Source organism: Pholcus phalangioides, unplaced genomic scaffold, assembly GCF_987345545.1.
Source record: "Pholcus phalangioides strain wild (caught in Gottingen) unplaced genomic scaffold, Ppha-v1.0 ptg000015l_1, whole genome shotgun sequence".
NCBI classification, from domain to species: Eukaryota; Metazoa; Arthropoda; class Arachnida; order Araneae; family Pholcidae; genus Pholcus; species Pholcus phalangioides.
Genome location: NW_028301608.1, coordinates 49,737,196 through 49,759,320, shown reverse-complemented (window position 1 = coordinate 49,759,320; position 22,125 = coordinate 49,737,196). Strand labels below are relative to the sequence as shown.

Below are 22,125 nucleotides of genomic sequence, written 5' to 3'. Positions count from 1 at the left end.
AATTCAGTTGCAAAATAATGTCAATCTTTGACTTCAATAAACATTAATAAATATTCAACTAGGCTTCGTGTAAAATACGGGAAAAACCGGGACACCTTTGCCAAAAAGTCGGGACGATAAAAAAACAGAAAATACCGGGACTGTCCAGGACTATCCTGAAATACGGGACGTATGGTCATCAATAGGATCATCCAGTGTTTGTCCCTCAGAGTGACGCTGATAATGATTATGACGTCAATTCGAAAAGCCTAATATGGTGAATTCTGTCATCACAGCTATACTTTCTAAAGGCTAAAAACAGCGAAGATTTTTGTTTTTGTTTGGGGAGACATGTGAGAAAAGAGGCATAGACACAGTGATCTTGATTACTATAACCGGTAATTATTTAATTTTATCTTGTTTATGTTTGAGTCAAATATGAATATTTGATAAATGTTAGACCACTAATACTTTTTAAATCACGATGGGCAGCAAGCCCATCGTGATCCTTTCCCCACGAAGGAGTGATGTTACTTTCTTTCCTGCCGTACATCAAATAAACATCCGGCTTCGTGTATGTATCCACAGCATTTTTTAAAATGCTATTCGAAAACTCTACTTCACCCCCCCCCCCAGCATTTCTGTTATTCCGCCATTGTGAGGTGTTGTAATGGAACTGTAATGTATACCACCACTGTGATGACGATGACGATGGGGTTTGAACACGGGCCCTTGGGATGCGATTCCATCACTATGATCCATTGACCACCACAGAGGCTCGCAGCAAATACTAAAGACCAATTACGAAATTTGGAAATGTTTGTCAACAAAGAAGGAGGGAAGGAAGGAGAACACTTTCTACCCACCTTCATAGTCTTGCAGCCTGATAACGATAACTTACAGGGGAAAAAAGTTTCAATAAACCTTAGTTTCTGAATGAACTAAAAAAAAGATTCTATTAAAATTTAGATGGAAGGAAAATTGATACCATTAACAGAAGCCCCGATAACTATAAGAAAATTGTTTTTTTTTTATGTTATGATACTGGTCTGCTCCATTCTTTGCAAAAGTGATAAAAATGATAACATTATTCATGACAAAATGATAACATTATTCATGATTCTAATAAGTGGTGTTGACTGTATTTTTGTGTGAAATTCTCGACAACATTCAATGTAGGAAAATTCCCGCTAGGGCAAAGAAAATACAGCTGAGAAAATTTTCTGACAACAGTTCAGAACTAGTGAATGAGTCATTTAGGAAGTGAGCAATTTTGTGAGGAAGGGAGTTACCAAATGTGTTAGGGAATGAGCTAGTAAATAAGCAAGTGAGTGACTGTGAGTTCATAAATGAGTAACCATGTGAGTGGACGATGGAGCGGGTGAGCATACTGAACGAGCCAGTGGGTGAGTAATAGTCACTTGAATGACCACGTGAGTAAGCAATTGGATGAGTTAGCAAGTGACTCAATCATTACCTCACCTACTCACTCATTCACTTACCTGCTTGCTCACTAGTTCACTCATTTGCTAACCCGTTCATTGCTCAATTGCTCACCCACACACCCATTTATTTGCTCACTCGCTAACTCTCAGACTCACTTGACAATCAGTCACTTATTTACTCCCCTGCTCATTCACTATGTATGTTTGTTGATAAATTATGTGGTGATGAGTTGTGTGTGAATTTTCTGGCCCTGCATGTTGGCGATGAATTTTCGGGATGTGAGATTTTAGTGCCGTCTTATTCTCATTGATTAATTAATTAATTTGATTTGATTGGAGAATCAAATTAATCCATTGTTGATTTGATTACAAGACATCAAATGTGTATCACATATGTACTCTAATTTTTTTTTCCTTCTGATATTTGCAGGTGAATCTTCTTCGACACTAATACAAAAAGCTTCCCGTTTGATCTAGATCCTAATCATGGCTGAAGCTTTAAAGAAGATTGTTAATTTTTTGAAACAGATTTCTGTAGAACCCGTTCTCTTTGTATACATGTTCATTATTTTCTTGGAGTCCACCGCTTTGCAGAGCTTGTTTACTACGAAAGTATGTATTATGGAGTATCACCCGATTAACATGAGCGTTTGTGCACACAAATCAGAATTGTCCAATAACAAAACAGTGGTTGCTATCACCAGTACGTGGAACAAATATTACAGTGGTTGCATGACATTCTTTACTCTCATCAGTGGTTTTTATGTCGCTTCATGGAGCGATCGCTTCAGCCGAAAAATTCCAATGTTGATACCTCCGATAGGGACACTGATAGCCGCCGGTATCAATTTGACTCTCTCTATGTTCATAGAGATCAATATAGCCTATTATTTGATCAGTTCCGTCATTTCCGGCATATCGTTTGGGACAGTCGGTGTGATAGCTGGAACATTCGGACATCTCTCTGACATAGTTACGAAAGAAGAAAGAACAAAAAGGATTGTGATTCTTGAAGCCATGATTTTCATTGGTGGTACGTTTGGGATTTACCTAGCTGGAGCGCTCCTGAGCAACACAGATATTGTAAGCTCCTTCAATGACTATGCCAAAGTTTTTTCCGTTGAAATAATACTGGCTTTAGCTATTACGATTTATGTCATAATTCATATCCCTTACAAACCTGTTCCTGCTGATGACGACGATGATGAATTTTTGTTGAATGAGAGCAGGCCTGTGTCATTTGGTGATCTCTTCAGCCTGTCACACATCAGAGACTCGTTTAGAACAGTTTTCAAGCAGAGGTCATGTAGCAAGAGACAACGGATATTGTTGCTGCTTCTAGCTCTGGCCATTATGTACTTCGGACATGCTGGTAATTTTTTCCCCTTATTTCTCTCTCTGTTGGGAACTGTACAGAATATTTATCGTGACATTGTGACCCTCTGGTACCTCCCTTTAAATGTGCCTCTGTCTTTTGCGCTCGCATACTTGCGCATTCACTAGGCCACCCTTTTGATCGCTCTTCGACCTATTGTGGTGCTTTCTTGGTCACTCTTATCGTCATTCACATGCTTGTGTTCACTCCCATGTTTGCAAAATGTTTTGGTAACTTTCTAGTCATTCACTGACCTTATACAAATACAAAGCCACAACAGGCAAATTGCCCAACGAAGTGGCTGACATAAGAACATCATGGATCCCCGAGCCATTCTTTGGAGGCCCTACCTACTACTTCTACACCACACATGCACCTTTCTTTAGGTCATATAGGTATTGTTTTGGTTACTCATATATTTACACACTCTCTTAAGTCACTCACTGACCCGATTCTGATCTCTAGGTCACTCTTGCCATTCCTATTCTTCCACAGTGTTTTGCCACTCATATGCTTGCATACACTTTCTGTCACTCACTGACCTTGTCCTTCTTTCTTTCTCTTGATCACTTTTGTCATTCACATGCTTGTACATACTCATTTCTAGGTCATTCTTTTGGTCACTCACTGACCTGGTCCCTGCTCTCTATGCCACGCCTGTCATTTCCATTCCTGCACATTCTTTTGGTCACTCACCAATGCTGTCCCTTCCTCTAGGTGACTCTCATGATCATATGCTTGCACACGCTCTATCATGCATTTGTTCGCTCACTGACTTAGTCCCACCTCCCCTCTTTGGGCAGTGTCAGGTGTGTGGTTTTTGCTGGCCTTTTCCCATTTTACTGTAATTTTCTTTGCCACTCATTATTCACATTTACCACTTCTCCGGACTTGATGCCCAGGAATATAGCCTGCTTCCTGTAAATATACATCTACTTATACAGTCAGAAGAAAAAAAACCAAAAAAAAAAACAGTGCTTATTCAGACCAATCACAGGACTAACATTTGGGGCGAGGTGCTCTTGTATAAGTATTAATGCTGCTGACATTCCTAGAAGTCTTCTGAATTTTTTGTCTCGTTAACATCTTCCAGTCTGAAACCAGATTCTTCTGATTTTTCATATCTTTATAAAAAAAATTCCAAAAAAACCTCAATTGTGCTCTGTTTGAATGAAAAATCCCTAAAGAAATTACTCCTTCAGTTCTTGAAATCCAGGCTGACCACATTTTCTGGGAAAACTATGTGGAATTAGGATTTCAATATCCGGAAATTGTCAATTGATGGAAAATATGATGCAAAATAAAGTGAACAAAGTTACTAATCATTGCTAAAATTGCCAATGGCGGGAAATGAAGTGCTACTGCAAGTGTAATGTAAAAGATTTGTGATGTGTAATATAAAAGAAAATATCTTCTGAAGTATCTGGGAATATCTTCAATGTTAACTTACGATCTGTATCTTTACTTTCAGTACAATTTACAGTGAATTATTTGTTCGTGCACCTGGATCCTCTGAAATGGGACATCACAGAATACAGCAACTACAATGCCTTCCAGTTCGCCATTGAAGGGATAGCACTTATTGTTGGGATACCCATCTGCTTTCATGTCTTTCACATGCCTGATCTTATCATTGCCATTATTGGAGTACTTTCTAGGATAGCTGGTGTTGCATTATTTGGACTCAGCAGTTCGAAAGCTATGATATACTGCAGTAAGTCATATTGATGCATACTAAGTTATGTGTTGCATTCATTATGTATCTAAGAACTGTTATTATTTATGCCTTTCAAAAACTTTCACAATGCAGAGATGAGAGGTCTGCATGTTCATTACAGTCAAATCCTGTTATAACAAACTCCAAGAAACCGGGTAAATCACTTCATTCAGGCCTGTCATTTAGTGGGGGGGGGGGGGGGAGAGAGAGCCATTGTCACGGTCTTTTGAAAAAGAAGCGAGTGTCTTTATTAAATGTCCTTATTCTTTTTTTGTGAGAAGTATATAATTGAAAATTATTTTAAATTTTTTACCTCGTGGTTTAGTTCGAAAACATATTATTTCTGAAAAACGCGTTTTCCATATGCTTAGTTTTTGATCAGTTTTGCAAAACATGTAAAAATGTCTTTCTCCTGGCATTAGGTAACCAGAAGAATCATAAATTAAATGGGGGGAAAAGTAAAAAAAAATCCAAATTCATTTTTTGATCGTTATATGAGCGATATCTGAAAATGAGTTGTGATAACATAGTATAAATCGTAGTAGGCTTTGCAGGAAAATGTCATCATGTGTTAAGTAGAGGTCCCCCCATTGAATTTAGTATTGTGCCAATCCCATGTGAATAATAAATGTCGAGTTGCCAGGATAGTCAAGTTGTCCATGTGTTGAGTTACTATGTTTTCACTGTAATTATCATATATTTTTGGTATGTTTTTAACTGTCTTTATTATTACAAATTTATTGAATTTTTCATGGTTTTATGTTTTTAGGTGGAGCTCTTTATATTTTCTCAGAATTTCCAATACCAGCTGTGAAGTCAGTTCTGTCAAAACTGGTTGATGAGGATGAGAAAGGTACATATTTGTTATCAGACTGAAAGTTTTGAGATGATGTCACTTTTCCCACTATTAGACATAAGATACAGACAGCTTGATCATTCGTCTGCAAAAGTCCAGTTGAATTTTCCTACCGAAATTCATCCAGTTGTCTGTACCTTTTATGAAGTTTTTGAGTTTTTGAATCAAGATCGTCAACATTTATTTCTATTAAATTACAAATTTAGTAACTGAAACGGTTTTTTTTTCTTTTTACTGACTAATAGCATAATATGCATTTCTATATCAGATCTGAAAATTAATCTTAATGTGCATTGGCCAATTGAATTACTGAGTTTGAAATATTATGGATAAGATCTTGTATAAAAAAATTATTTTTCACAATTCATATTTATTTGGTGAAACAAATTTGTAAAATGTTATTGCGACAGATTTAAGCACCTGTTTTAATTATTACATTTCACGTAGCCCATTCAGACCCTGGTGCCACAAATGTGTGGGTTGCTTTTCCTCTCTGTAAAATTTTTTATTTTGTTAAAAAGAAATTTTTCCTCAGCCCTGACTTGAATGATCGTGGACGTTTTGAGTTAAAAATATGGTGACTATACAAACTTTGGGGGCTTTCATCATAGGGCAGCATTTGAAGTTGAACTTTAATAATAAAAATGATAACTGGCAGTTTATTACAAAAATAAAACAACATTCACATAACAAAAACAAGACAGCCAAGTGTACTCTAGTCTCATACTGGTTGTTATAATAAGTGTTTGTATATGTTGAAATGTGTGTGTTACAATAAATTTCTGTTACAATTTATGATAAATAAATAAAAACACAATAAAAAATATGAAAAAAAGAGTAAAAGTATTATGTATTATTAAGATAAGAGATAAATAAAAGTTCTTTAAAAAAAAGGTTTTTTTTATGGCTTCCAGTAGAGATGAGACAAATATTTGTGTAATATATAGAGTGCTTAGGTATTCGACTGAATAGTGGTGTAAATCTTAGCATAACAAACTAATTTTAAAAATTATATTAATTGGAATTTTTCACATTAATTAACAATTTACTGATTATATTTTATTGTGTGGTAAATACCTATCCCTTTCTGTGCAAGGGGTTATGTCAGGGTGAGTTTCTAGAAGAAGTAAAACATCAAACTGAAAATAGAATCTCCTACTGCAATAAGGTGGAAGTGAGCATGAATTACACAAATTCAACTAACTGAAGGATGTACTTAGACAAGAAACGCATTGAGCTACTGAAAGGGACATCTAGAGAGGAAAAATAAGTCATACATTGTATGATGAATTAATACTTGATAGTAAATAATGGTTGAAATTTTTGTTATTAGCTGTAAAATTCTAACGTGTTGGGAAAAAAATTGATTCTTTAAGCACAGTGATACCTTGGCTAACGAATGCTTTGGCTTAAGAATTTTCATTCTAATGAAGATGTTTCGTGATTTTTCTGCTTTGGCTAATGAATACAGATGCAGCTAACGAACATTTTTGATAATATGTATGCACGCACTGACATAAAATATTTGCTTTGTGAGCTCAATTTTCACACCAATCATCATCAGAATCACTGTCACTAGGGCCCGCTTAATTCGTGTCCACCTCAGAATTATTTTTTTTTTCAGATTTACCCAAGCTTCTCTTTCTGAAATTCTTTGAACCATTTCATATGAAATGAAAGGTTCAGCCAAAATAGAAAATGCATTATAAGAAAAAAGGTAGCCTATGTTTTCAGAGCATGCTTTCTTTCAGTTCAAGACTCAAGCTGAACAGTCTAATAGATTATCTTTTCCATCATGTGTCAGACTTGCAAATAATCTGACCATATCACAAATGGATGGGGACACATGAACTCGATTGGGTTGTGTCAACACGAGCTTTAGTAGAGTAAAGCTGGTGCTGGTTGTGTTTCATGCTAGAAAATGAAAAGATCAACATCTCTTATCTTCCTCTTTATTCTCATTTATACAATTTTTAAGCTGTTCATTTTAGCCTTCAATCAGTTTTTTTTTATAGTATCCCTCATTGTTTTAAAAAACTTATATCATTAAATTTTTGGCAGAAGCTGGAATGAGACAAATGATTTTTCATAGAAACTTATGTGAAATCACGTTCGGCTAATGCAGTGATTCCGGAACAAATCATCTTTGTTACTGAGGTATCACTAATATTAAAATATAATATATCATTATTAAATTCGATTGTCAGTATCGTGGCATCAAAAATCTTTTGGTTACCAGTTTTTTTAATATTTATTTAAATAAAATATTATAATAAAATCAATTAAAATAATTACTTCAATATCAATTATTAAAAATCACCAATAATTTTATTTTTAATTAAAAATGGCAATTTTATTTATAATTTTGATGAATTTTAAGAAAATTGATATTTGGCTGCCAAATATTTGGTTTTGGCCAAGACATTAGCCAAATATTCGGTATTCGGTTAAATCACTATTTGTTCCATCCCTAGCTTCCAGAAGAAAGTGCTTCCGGGTGAGGTTTTATTTATTACATAAAATTTAGCAATAAAATATATGTGAAGATGAATGTACCCTGCATTATCTTGGCTGAAAAAAATTTAATTTAGTGACTTATTTCTACACACAAAAAAGAAAAAAATTGAAAAAAATTGCTGTGTTTTTAATGCATTTTTTAAGTATCAAGAATGCAAAAACATTTTGAAAATGTTCAAAAATGAAAGCTTAGTCGAGTTTTAAAGGGGATAGAATTTACTACTATCGAATGGAAATCTCCATGATAAGTAATATTAATGATACTTGAAATTTTAAAATCTCTCATTTCAATTTCCATACTGACCATCTTGTTAGATGAATTGTGAATTATTGTTTCTTATGAATTTGGAAATGTTCTGCCATTTTGGATCTCTAAATTTAAGAATACTAAGGAGCTTATTTAAGTCTAGTATTTTTCTCTCTCTCTTTAGAATAACTACATTTTATATTTTCCAGGCCATGCTCCTGCTTAAATTATTTTCCACTACCAAATGTTTTTGTATCGTGTGTGTTTTAATTCCTTTTCTCTCTTTTTTTACTGTTTATAACTGCAAATTGAAGGCACATTTTTCTGTCTGTTTCACAGGAAGAATATTTGCTTTTTCCACCATCATTCAAAACATCTGTTATTTCCTGGCCGCATTCATCTTGCCTTCAATTTTTCATGTTTCTTTACCATTTTTCCATGGACTATGTTATGAAATACTTGCCTTATTGCAAGTGATTGCTCTGATCATATTTTTGTAAGTCCTGCTTTTTTACTATCATAAATTTTATTATGTTTGTTAATTGTTTACATTAAATTTTGTAATGCTAACACACCTCAGTTCAGTAGTTAAACAAATATTTTTTAATCTTTTATCTCTAGCAAACTTAGATTTACATTCTCTCACCTTATTAAGGATTGTATGACAGAGCATTTTCCAGCTCTCGCCCTCAGAATGGAAGTCTGTCTCACATTTGAAAATGTCTCTCCACAGCCAGCAGACACATCTTCAACACGATACTTACATAAGCATAAAAATTCAGGCATACGCCACTTTCACTTCCAATATGGAAAACTTATAGCAGTACTTTTGAAATACAAACCATGCATAACTTTGACATCATAAATAAGTATGGACCATGCAGATACACAACAACATTTTTTTATGTATCCTGTGTATATAATATGGCAAGTGTAAGGTAACAGATGAAATGGCATGGGAGCCCCCTCAATTGCTATTAAAACATATCCCCATCCTAATATGTATACATTCATCCATCTTAACGAAACCCCGAAACTTTTTCCCAACACATTTCGTCTGTAATCACCACAAAATTTGTTAATCACAACACTACCCAATTGTCCAGGGAAAATATGTTGTAAACATTTTGTATGTTTTTTTTTTTGACACAAAATAAAGTGTTCCAGACTCTGCCACGAAGCTGGGTTGGAAGAAATCTCTGCAACGGGATAAGTCCAGTGACAAAGCTCTGGCGTTCATTCATTCAGATACACACAACATTCCTGCATTCACTGATTCATTAGAAATTCCCTGAGGAATGTTTATGGGGTGCATATTTACAGTTTAGTAGTAGTAGCTCTCGCACCCTTAAAATTTCTCTTGCACCCAACCCCCAAGATTTCTTTTCCATACTATGCATATCTGGTTTGAAACCACTGCTTTAAACATTGCAGAAAAATAATTCTTGCTATAAGTGAAAATGCAAAATGTCTGATGAACCATATCTCTGAGACATACTTTGAGTCTGATGTGAATCAAAGCTTATGATACCACATCCATTCATAAAAAAAGGAGCTTTAATTCATTGAAGACATAAGACACTTTGTGGCATTCATATGCATTGTTTACATGGAATTATTGCTCAAAATGTCCACTGTGCATATTAAGGCATGCTTGTGTGCACTGGAATGGTTGACCAGGTGAATGAATGAATGAACGCCATGGGCTCCGCCACTGGACTTATCCCAATGCCGAGATCTCTTCCAGCCCAGCTTTCGTGTCAGAGTCTGGAACAAAGTGAGTGCACCTAACAATCTGAGTGTGTAGCTGGTGTTATGTCTGATATTTCAGTGCTGCCATCTATACTTCCGATTGTGAGTGAAGTGTAATGATTGAATATTTGTAATGCTGTAGGCGTGTTGCTCTCTGTGGCGAGACTTTTTAATGGGGAGATTGGCTCACATTTGCTCCTTGAAGTTGGGAACCACAGAAAACCAACTTCAACCGACCACCGCTGTGGCGCCGGTGGGGTTCGAACTCCTCACGATGCGAATCCGTCACTATGACCACTCGGCCACCACAGCGGCAAGCTGCTCACCCCTCTTATAAAGTGTTAATTAGCAACGTATGGTTTTTTCAGTGGTAAAATAATTAAATATTCATTATTGTGTTATTTAACATATTTGAATTAGCATTTTTTATTTTTCTTGTAAGTGTATATAATGCTGATGAAACTTCAAAGTACCAGGTTAATTAAATCCTTATGCATTAAACAATTTTATATATATATATATATATATATTTGTTTTTAGGCCTTAATTGGAACTAAAATGATCTACCAAAAATTTATATGATAATTATTTCATTTTTTACTAATTTGGTAGATGAAGGATTAAGCAATTTTCTATAGAAACCTATTGTGTTTCGGATAACAAATTGGATTCTGGAATAAATCATTCTTGTTAGCCGAGGTATCACTGTATTCAGAATTAGTTCTGAGAATTTAGAAAGCATTTTCAAAGAAATAGTGTTTATAGAACATGGAAAAGTAATTATTACATTGAAGTTAGTTTTTCTTGTTCACAGATATTTGATGCAGCATTCATGTTAAGTTTCTTAATTAATTTTAACACATTTCACACTGAGTTGCATCCACCTATGCAGCTTGTCATTTACGTATTTCATGGATACTTTCTGAATGTTCTTTTTTTAAATTATTTATTGTAATGCACTTCATTTTTTTAGATATTTATACCTGACACCGATTGATATAATCACATCATATAATGTGATTGAAAAAGGTAAGCATTAATTGCTTAATTCATTCAAAATCATTTTTGTTCTTGTATTTTGATTATTTTATTTATCATAATATATTGTGCTAGTATGTCACAGGCTAGCAGTAAACATTTCCATCACTTTGCCATGCTAAAAACTGATAGTTTTTATTCGTATTGTTGTAGGACTGTTGCTCTTTGTGGCAATATTTTTTAACAAGAAGTTTCCCATTTGTACCTCAAAGTTGGGAGCCACAGAAAACCAATTCTTTGAGACTGCCTTTATTTTTTTAATGGAGGGCAAAATTAAGGAAAAAATATTATATTCATATGCATATTAATGAAAACCTTCAATACTTCAGGACCCTTGTTTGACTTGGAGACACTTCCCGGGCCGTGTGGTTCTATTTGTTAAAATGTCACTGGTGAGTGGAGTGCCAGCTGTTCACGACATGACATTCTTAGCCCATGAAAGACTTTCTGACTCTCTTGTGTATTAATGGATGCAGAAATTTCAAAACAAAACCTCAGCTTTTTTGTATTATTCTGAAAAATCTTTGTGTTCAATACAAAACTTAAAATAATATAAAATAAATTAATTTGCACTCTTTGAAATGAATCATGGTTAGCATGACGGGGTGACTTGTGGAATGAATCATTTAAGTTTTCTTTATTTCTTATGAGAATGGTTGATTCAATATTTGAGTGTTTTGGATTATGAGCATGTTTATGCAGCAAATTATACTTGTAAACCAAAGTTCCATTGTATAACAATGACCTCTATATCAATAATCACCAAAATAATTATATTACTCGCTGTTCCCAATATACTTTCCATAGTTTTAAAATATTCAATCTATAACTAACTCCTTTAAAACTATAAATGTCACAAATTTGTGTGTGAATGTTATGTGCATGGGAAAATGTTTTTATCATATATTTTGTGGTGTCAGATTTGACCCAGACGATTGTGATGTCATTAACGGAACCCCTCTCCCTCTGTGTTATGTTTTTTCTCTCTGCCTGTATAAGGAGTAGTTGAAGCAATGCTTTCTGCTGAATGTGCCAGAGAATTTTTATAGGATGTATCTTGTGGATTAAATATTAATTTATTCAAATTCATCCTTCGTGTCAATAGACAATTGTACTTGCTTCTCGGATAGAGATGCACAGTTGACAGTATTTTGAATGAACCATTCATAATAATAATTTTTTTCAGTCTCATGAGCATTAATTTGAGCGTTCATTTTTTAAAATTATATTACATATGTGCAGAATTAAAACTTGATTAAATCACAATATACCATGTTAACATGAAATAGGTTCCCCCACACTTCAAAGAGTTCTGGAGTTAATTCTACTACTCCAAATGAGACAATTTGTGCTACAGATAATTCAAATGATATGCTTGTGATTTATTAAATTAAAAAAAAATGATATAAAAATTCATTAATAGGTGGTACTGGAGCACACATGTAAATATTGCATATACTTAGGGACCATTCAAGTGTTATGTCAGCAGATGTTTAGCCATTTTGGCCTCCTCCGTCATCGGCGAAACACTGACCCTTTCCCCCCCCCCCAATCTGCAAAATTTCGTCAGCCAGGAGGAGGGTATCCTGTGCCCCACCCTCCAGATGATCAAAAAATTATTTTTGATGAAAAAAATATTTTTGTAAAAAAACAAAAATTTTGTAAGAAAACACTTTTATGCATCATTATCATCAATTTATGTTGTGTGATTTCAATGCTATTTGAAGGCTAATAAATCAAAATTTTTATTTTAAGAAATCCATTATTGTGTCTCCCTCCCCCTCATAAGCTTTTTGTGTTCCCTCCATCTTGTGTGTGTGCCCCTGATTGGGATTGCCTTTCGATAATATACATAGTGAGTCTGACCACCACCACCATCTGACACTGCAGCAGTGAACTTTGCTATAAATGCACAGGATCATTTTTCACATGATTATTTATACTGAACACACTATATTTTTAGCTTGTGTTTTGAGTGCCTTAATTAATAGTTTAACCGTTAATTAATGGAGTAGTAAACATTGCTTTTGCTAGTTGGTGTGAACTGCCAAGCATTGAGAGCTGTATTCTTCCTGATCATGATTTTTCTGAATTTCAGAGATGTTAATCAATCAATGGCAAAATGTTTTGCTTAAAAAAAACCATTTGAATAATTTGGAGTACAGTAATCCTTTTTTATTTAATTATCTATGTTGACTGATGGAATTCTTACGGATGTGCTTCTATTGATTAGCCAATGATTACCAGTTTTTTTCTGAGAGCAAAGTGAGCCCACAACATGCATTATCAAATATTTCAGAGAAATAGTAAATAAATGCAAGCAACTTTTCCTTTTTTTTTGTGATATTCCACCAACCAGTTGCAGTCACAGCTTTCTATCATACAAGAAAATTGTTTTCACAATGTAGTAATTTCTTTGCTTGTCTCATAAGTCACAGCAGATCATTTTCTCAGAGATGGGGGAAGTGATATCCATCCACAATTCACGAAAAATTGTATCATTCATATTGGGGCAGATTGAATATAGAACCGCTCACCCCTACCAATCACCAGGTACACCCTCGATGAATCAGTTTTTCCCTCGTTTGAATAGCATGTACCTGCTCATGTATGAGAGTCCAGTAAATCACTCAAGGACAATGCATGAGATGCACGGAGTGGACAACAAACAGTTTAGCCAACACTGCCCTCCCCACATAAGTAAGATAGGATGGGGGTCTACAGAGGTCTTAGAAAAGTGTGAGAGTTGAGAGGTTTGCTAGAGAACTTATGTATAGGAATGTTAGTTCGTGTTTGTTCACAAACTAGGGAAAGGTTTTTCTCATTTTCAATATTCGTTGTAAAGATGGAAAATAAAGATGTTATTAAGAATAATCCATATTTTCATAAAAGGTGGTTGGTGATGTGAGCATCATTTATCCCCCCCCCCTCCCCAATCAAAAGTCAGCAAATCTGAAACCACCCCCTCAATGCTAACGTAATACTTGAATAGTCCCTTACACATATAAATATCTAGTATTAAAACTGCTCAATATGCCCCCCCCCCTTTTGAGTTTGAACAATGGTGTCTAATTATACAGGACAGCATTCAGCACCATGCTCTGGATATTTCGGAAGACTCACTATGTGCAGTTGTAGAAAATACAGTTTTGCAATTAGAGTGCATTGTTCAAAGCGAAGAGTAACATGTTAAGCAGTTTTTGTGTTACATATTAAACATTTACATGTGTAAGCATATTCAATATTTATATGTATGCTCTAGTACCATCTATCTAGATTTTTGTACTAATTTTCATTTAATGAATGTTATAAGCACATCCTTAGAATTATCTGTAGTGCACATTTTGTTTCATTTGGAGCAGTAAAACACACTCCAGACTTCCCTAAAGTAGGGAACTTATTTCACGCTAACCTTCTGCAGGTAATATTAAACACTGGTGATAGTTTATGTTCAGTTTCTTGGAAAATTGTTTTGTGCTTTTGTGACTACAAGAATTAGTATGCTCAGCATTTACAGACTAGATACTCTGTAACTTCTGTCAAACCTGCAAAAAATAATAATTAACATGAAAAAATTATATTTTGTCTGTGCAGATCACATTTCAGTATTTTTGTCATAATTTTTTCAATTCCTTCATTTTTTCAGACGATGGATCTACTGAGGAAACACGTACAACTATGCCAATCCACAGAGAGCTTGACATACCACACTGAAAGTCTTTCATATTTTTTGTGATTTTATTTTATTTTAAAGAAAATTTTCTTTGAAACTTTTACTAATGGAATCAAACTTGATTCTTGTGACTCTGCTGAGTAGGCGTAGATATTTATTTAATTTTGATTCAGAGATGAATACTGAGGAAAAAATTATAATTCCTACAGCATATTTTCATTCTTTTTATGATTTGCATTTGTCGATATTTTTGATTGTTTCGTTGTAAATATTTATGCGTGTACAGTAATGATAATCTTTGCTTTAAAAAAATATATTAAAATTCAAAGATAAATTGTGATAAAGCTGATGAAAGAATATAAAAACTGTTGATAACACAGGGTAAGTAAAGTGGAAAAGAGGCATATTTTGAAGTAATATATTATCACATCCTGTTAGTAGCACCAAAATATATCTGGAACAAAATGTGATCACTTGTCTTTCTTGAACAAGAATGCTTAAATTTTTAACACTGCATTAGCCTGCATGTAACATACTCATTTTTTAATAAAATAGATGTGATAAATTTTGGTCTTAACACATTACCAAGTACAGTAGGTACTCCCTGTCCAATTGTACTCGAGCTAATGTGATCCCTAAAAAATTCTGAAGTTAAATGCTTCCGTAAGTGCAGAAATAGAGTTAAAAATGACACTAAAGTTGTTTTCGATTCCTTATAGAGCAATGAAAATATCAAAAGAAATAGACTCTCTATAATCCGACTGTGGACTAGTCCAACCCCTCCAGTAATCCAGTATTTTTAGGCCGTATTTCTTTGAGGGATAGAAGAGTGAAGTCTGTCACTGCATGTCCTTACACAGAAGTTTATATTATTTAAATAGGATTTTCAATTGACTTCCAGAAATGTGGCGATTTCGCCAATCCAGCACACCCCGGTGTGATATGTGCCAGATTAGATAGAGTCTACTGTACTTGGGTGTATTTAATTTACAACATTTTGAAGATCACATACCTTATTTTGTTCTTCATCACACGCTGGGACAGGGGTTCTCGAACTTTTTCCACCCACAGCGCCCCTGTTTCTTATTCAATGCTTATCTGCAAGCTCCACCTGCTCCCCAGAGATGTTTAACAAAAAATATTTTCGAAAAATGTTTGTCAGGGTGATTGCTCCGCAGCACCCCTGACAAAGGTCGGCATACCAGGCGCAGTAGCACAAAGTTTGAGAACCCCTGCATTGTGGTATTCTGTGAACCAGTTTGTCAGAACACAGGACATTTTACAAGTCATTTTATTGCACACAGTTTTCAAAATCAATTTATGAAAAGTACCTATAATAACCCAGAACTCTGTTTATTAAGGCTCGGGTGATTGGGGTCCTACCGTATTGCATATACAAAATTGACAAAAAAAAAAAAATGGTGGTATGCTCTCAAATCTCAAATATTTTACTTTATTCAGTGGAAAAAATAATTAAATTTTACTGCGATAAATTTTTCAGCTAGAAAAAATAAAAACTTTGAATGGGAAATCCCCTGGACTTGTTCATGTTCTTGTATAGATGTGTTTACTTCATATTTTAGTTATTTATTTTACTTTCCCCTTTTTTGTGTACTTACTAGAGCATGATTATAATACAACATACATAACCATTATAATCATATTTTAACTGTTTATAATGGAATTGGGTGAGCATGAGACTCTTAACAAACAATTAATTTAGATCAATATTTCTCAAAGTGGGTGATATTGGAATCTATTGCTTTCTCTCAGAATTAGAGAGAGGTTGGTAGCAGCTGACATACCATGTAATTATATGGTTTTGGTTAGAAATGGGGACAATGAAAACTTTTTTTCTGAAATTGGGAGCAGTGAGACAAATATGTTTAAAAGACTCTGATGATGATTGAATTGAACAAGACCGAAATAAATGATCATTATTCATTCACATCATTCTTTAATATGATATAACATTCATGTTTATTTGTAGTTGCAGCTATTTCATCATTGTGTTTCTTAGAAGGTAGCTATGCTTAGTGTATCAAATTAACTCTCATGAAAATTTAAATCGGTACAGGTAAAACGTAATGGCTTCATTTGTAAATTGAATTTGAATTGACTTTGTAAATTTATCTATTTGTGTCTTTCCTTTTGAGCCCCTTGTTTTGTGCCATTGCGCATTGATAAAAAACAGCTTTTTATATACTATACAAGCAGATCATTCTACTCTGTAATTGGGAATATTTACTACATGCAGATTATTCTTCGTTTTTTGTAAAGGAGATTACCACCATTTACAGATTATTCAACTTACAGATGCAATTAAGTTAATTGGTGATTGGTGAGGAATGAGGAATTGATAAGTGATATTTTTATGTGAGTTGAATATAAGGATAACAAGATTTTTATATGACGAAGCAGCAACATATTATCAATTCTTACCAATTTTCATCAATTGCTTATTTATGACAGAAATTATGATGCATTATGTTCGGCTAGAAGAAATTTTAAATTTTTCATATGGTTTATTATTATTTATGCAGATAAGATATTTTATCCTGTGAAATGATTGTCACAGGTTGTGTTGTACTTTTTTTTATGTATACAGGGTGAATGAGAGTCCTTTTGTCTGTAACTTGCCAACAACTTGCCAATGCAGAGAGCTGCAGCTAAGCAATAGTAGAGTGATTACACCTGATAAAATGCAATAGAAAGTAGCTCATAAAATAATGATTTGGAAAGGGAAGATATAAAAATTGAAAATTTTGTATTGCTCCAAATCTAAGAAATTTCAGTCAAAGTTGTGTCTTTTTGACTGTGCCAAAAGAAACTTACTCTGTAACATTTAAATAGAAATTCTCCAAGATATCCGTGATTTAAATTCTTGATGTTTGCTGTTTTTTAAAATGCTAAAAATATAGTAAACAAATAATTAACAGGAGTGAAGAGAATTTTTTCTAAAGTGGGGCAAGAATAAAAAAAAATTCAATCACTGATACCTCTGCGCGTGCACCCAAATGTTACAGGGTAAATTTCTTTCAGCAAATTAAAAAAAGGTTCAAATTTTAATAATTGATATTTTCCAGATTGGGGGCAAATTACAGTGGATCCCGCTTACATTTTTCAAAAATCATCATAGAAAAATGTAAGTGGGAAAAAATGCTACTATAGGACTGGACAAATCGCGAAAAAAATCTAGGCACCAGAAAAAAATTTTTACCCTGAAGAAAAAGATCCAAAATAATGCTTCTTTTGACTTTTTTTTTTTTGGTCAGGGCATAGTGACCCTCTTTCATGTGTCCAGCCCTGCTTTACTATACTGTTATGTAAGTTGCATCACTGTGGCTTTCCCCATTTACTAGTTATTTCAGGCTGAAAGGACTGTTGTGTGCCCTGTAAATGTATTGCACTTTTTTTAAAGCCTAAAGTGCTGTACATGCATAAGGTATATGATGGCAACAGTGTTCAGAGTGCCTTCATGTGTTAGTCAATTTCATATTTTTAATTGTAGCGCTTTAAGTTTTGTATATTAAGAAATTGATAATATTTGTATACATGTATATGTTCAATATTTTTTACCGCTTTAAATTATAAGTCAAATCAGCTCCGATGAACATAATTTTGAAAATGTATATTTGCATGCATTACATGTATTATGTTTAGGATCAGCTGAAATAAATTATATTGTGCTGAGAAATATTCTATGTCATGAAATTAAAAGAAAATTTCAGAAAAAATTCACTTTGAAAACAAGGATTTATGTTATCTATGATAGTTCACGTAATTGTTTTATTAGTCCTTATGTGAAAGACTTGCACTACCGGCTTATGCGTTTATAAATTTCCTTTTTTATTTACCAACTATTTTTCCACCTTCATGCGCATGTAATTAACAGGTTTGGTTGTGCTCATCCAAGCACAAAGTTTATACTTCTAAAACAGCCATTTAATGTATGATGATCACAATTCGAAAATATATATTTGCGTGTTTTTCGATATCACTCGTGTGTGATACGAATTCGTGCACGCTCAGCCTGTGGCAATAAACTCACAAACCTCATAAACAGTTACTATGCTTTTAGTTTGCATCGAGGAACGCTCAGTGAGCTTTCCACACGGTGAACGAACTAATAAGGATCGCAGTGTAGTAGAAAATTATCATGCAAATTTATGCGCAAAGGAGACGCCTATAGCAAGAATTTCGAAGCTCTATCATAAACATCTCTTTTTCTTTTAGTGAATTTCGGGCATTCCGGCAGGGAAACGGGATGGGAATCAACACCCACATGTAGAAACCGCCTTTCTTCGTCTATTGAATAGAAAATGAAACTTTCCATTCATTTCGACGAAGAACGAAGGTTTCATCTTATTTATTCAAGTGTAGATCAGCAATACATGAACGAAAAAAGAAAAAAAAAAAATTGAATCGTTATTTTCAGGTTCTTGGCTACGATTTCTAGAGCATCATTTCCAGATTTTTGGTCGTATGTACCGCTTTATAAATTTTGAATCGGTTTCGTAAAAGTTATTTTCTGTCGTTATTTCAGAATCTGAAATCATAACATCACAGTAAAGGATGCGAGATTTACTGAAATGATACTTGAAAAATAGGCTCTTGATTGTCAAACCTTTACCTCAATTTGCCTCCTCTTATTATTAATTCCCCAAGAGAGAGAGGGTGCAATCCTTTCAGTCTACGGATCAGAAAGCTGTATATTATAAGATGATCATATGACCTGTATATTACAGGACATTCCCTGAATTTTGACCGTTCCGACTTTTTTTTATATAAAGTCAATTTTTAATAAAGCATACTTGAATTGTTATTCTTGATTGAAATAAAGGACAAAGATGATTTTCATAACTTTATAATTTTGATAATTATATTTGATTATTATAGTGATAATTATAAGTTGACTGTAATTATATATATAGTCATATAAATATTTATCTCGCCATAAGCGGAGATAGACTTCAAAGTCGTGGAGGGGGGCACGATGAGATGATGTCAGTTCATATATATGCACGCATACCTATACATTATACCAGTCTGCTCCACCTTTGGGGTATCTCGGCCCATGAGTCTGACTTATTCGCCAAACTGAACGTTTTTCGTGTAAATTACATTTTAATTTATTGCGATTTACAGTATTTCATTTTCCGCCATTGGCTATTTTTCAGTGATAAATAGCACCTTTACAGCAAGCTTTAGCAACCTTTAGCAACTTTTTTTCGACAGCAATGCCCCATATTTTTTACGTAGAGATCCTGATTTTCCGTATTTTTTCGAGGAAATATTTTCAGCTTAGGCATATTTCTTTCGGTGTGTATATTTCCTTCTACAACATTTCGCGGACCGGATAGAAACTCCTTAGCAGACCGCATTGCGCCAGTAGGCGTATTGCACACTCTGGCCAGTAAGCTACTACTGAAAAAGACATGCGCCTCTTCCATATTCCTCTGCGGAACTTCTAACGAATCGGTGCATGTTGGAATGTGTGTGTATGTGCAGTGGACCTGACATGAAATTTGTTTCTGTGTAATGCTTGTTGTGTGTAGTGCTTCCATCTGCCATCAATTTTTCTAACTATGAGTGAAGTGTAATGATTGAATAATTGTACTGTTGTAAGCCTGTTCTCTCTCTCTCTGTGGCGAGACTCTTTCAACGGGGAGATCGGCTCGCATTCGCACCTCGAAGTTGGGAAAAATAGAAAACCAACTTCAGCCGACCACCATTATGGCGACGGTGGGGTTCAAACCCGGATCCTCGCGCGCCATTATGACCACTCGACCACCATAGCGGCTGGCCTATAAGTTGTGTGCCGTGACTTCTCGGCTTATATAGCTCTAAAAATGTTTTTGTTTTATCTGTTGTGGCTAATTCAAAAAGCCGCGAGCTATTCAATAATATATGTATATATTTTCGCCCGACGTGTGAGTTCAAGTTATTCTACTAAATTTTTATGGACATTTATTTAAATGTATATCTTTTTGATCTTGTTGAAAAACTAATTTAATTTTTTACAGCAGAATAAAATTCAATGATATCATTTAGTAATATTTCAAAATGCTACAAAAAAACTTCAAAGGCAAGACTTACTAAAACAAAACTACCATCATCTAAATAAAATTGAGTGCTGTATACGTTTAACTTACCTTTGAAGTTTGAAGATAATAAAATTGCTAATCTTTTTAAACTTCAAAGGTAAATTAAAGAAATATAACTTAATTTAATTTGTTTTTCTGTTAATTTTTCTGTTTATTTGGACTTTAATTTTTATTATTTTTAGTTATAAAAGAATTACATGCGGCTCATAAAAAGCCGCGACGTTTCTACGGAAACTCTTTTTGCTTCGATCATTTTCCTGCAGAGAGTAGGCAGACCTGCAACATGAGACACGAAAATTCAGACACATTTACTATCTTTACTTCAAAATATGAACTACAGATGGCAGCATCAGAGCAAGAACACAAAACTAGTACAATTCTGACAACATAAATATGTCAGGGCACACATGTACTCAGAATACACATTCTGCATAATCGTTCGGAATTCCGTGGAGGAATATGTACGAGGTGCATGTACGGTCAAGTTCCCCAATATAAGCGTCAACGGAAAAGAATTTCATAGCTTTCTACATAAAAATTTAAATACTGACGAAACTACACTGCTCAAAACAATTAGGGGAGCACATGGTTTTAACAAAATTACGCAAAGATGTATACCGATGGGTAACATAAAATGAATCATCCATAATTTAAAGCCTAGCAGGAAACGGAAGAAGAAAACTTCATATGCAAATCAAAGTTCATGACGTCAAAAACCAGAAAATGGAGATAAGGGCAGAAATCGGGATGTTGCAGAAACGTCTGTTTTACTGCCGTAACTGTGAAATTCGATTGCGCAGTATTTTTTTTTTTGAGACAAGGTGACTTGAGGATGTCTCAACAACGTGATTTACCGGAATCCATGGCATGGCGTGTTATAGGCAGACTGGAATCCGGGCAAACACAACGTAGTGTCGCGGACGCTGTTGGAGTCGCCAGAAGTGTTGTTGCAAGGCTGTGGAATCGATTCCAAGAAACAGGAAATGTTAGACGTCGACCAGGGCAAGGTCGGCCACGCGCCACTACAGCAACTGATGACCGGTATATACGGTTAACAGCCCGTCGAAACAGAACAAAGAATGCTACGCAGCTGCAAAGACGGTTGCTCTTGGCAACAGGACGAAGTATCTTGTGTGAATCAATATAAAAATAATCAATTTAATGAATAACTGCTTTAAATAATTACTGAGCTGTGGCTGCTCAGTATGGTCGCTGCCCTTGCCTCTCCCCCCCCCCATTCCCGCCTCGCCACAATCGTGGTTAGGGGATGACCCCGTAAACTCCTCTTACTGGTCGCCCCCTCCATGAAAGAATAATTTATTATCAAAAAAACTACACAAAAGAATTGATATTAAAACGTGATAATATACGATGGAAGCAGACAATAAATGGTATAAAAGGTAACAAAAATAGTTTATA

The 22,125-nt window shown here is 34.5% G+C and overlaps 1 protein-coding gene across 1 annotated transcript; it reads left to right on the top strand.

The window, feature by feature from the left end:
* Positions 1-300: 300 nt before the first annotated feature.
* LOC149076150 (proton-coupled folate transporter-like) lies at positions 301-18,290 on the top strand. Its single transcript, XM_089243693.1, has 7 exons — positions 301-377; positions 1,855-2,796; positions 4,271-4,513; positions 5,286-5,369; positions 8,476-8,632; positions 10,862-10,917; positions 14,573-18,290. Exons 2-7 carry the CDS (start codon positions 1,911-1,913, stop codon positions 14,638-14,640), a joined length of 1,494 nt encoding a protein of 497 aa, XP_089099819.1. The 5' UTR covers positions 301-377; positions 1,855-1,910; the 3' UTR covers positions 14,641-18,290.
* The last annotated feature ends 3,835 nt before the right edge of the window (positions 18,291-22,125 follow it).

Bases quoted from the DNA above. Each gene is read 5' to 3' on its own strand.
- LOC149076150 (XM_089243693.1), top strand. From the start codon at position 1,911: ATGGCTGAAGCTTTAAAGAAGATTGTTAATTTTTTGAAACAGATTTCT. The intron at 2,797-4,270 runs GTAATTTTTTCC...CTTTACTTTCAG, and splicing joins TATGTACTTCGGACATGCTG to TACAATTTACAGTGAATTAT. The intron at 8,633-10,861 runs GTAAGTCCTGCT...TCATTTTTTTAG, and splicing joins ATTGCTCTGATCATATTTTT to ATATTTATACCTGACACCGA.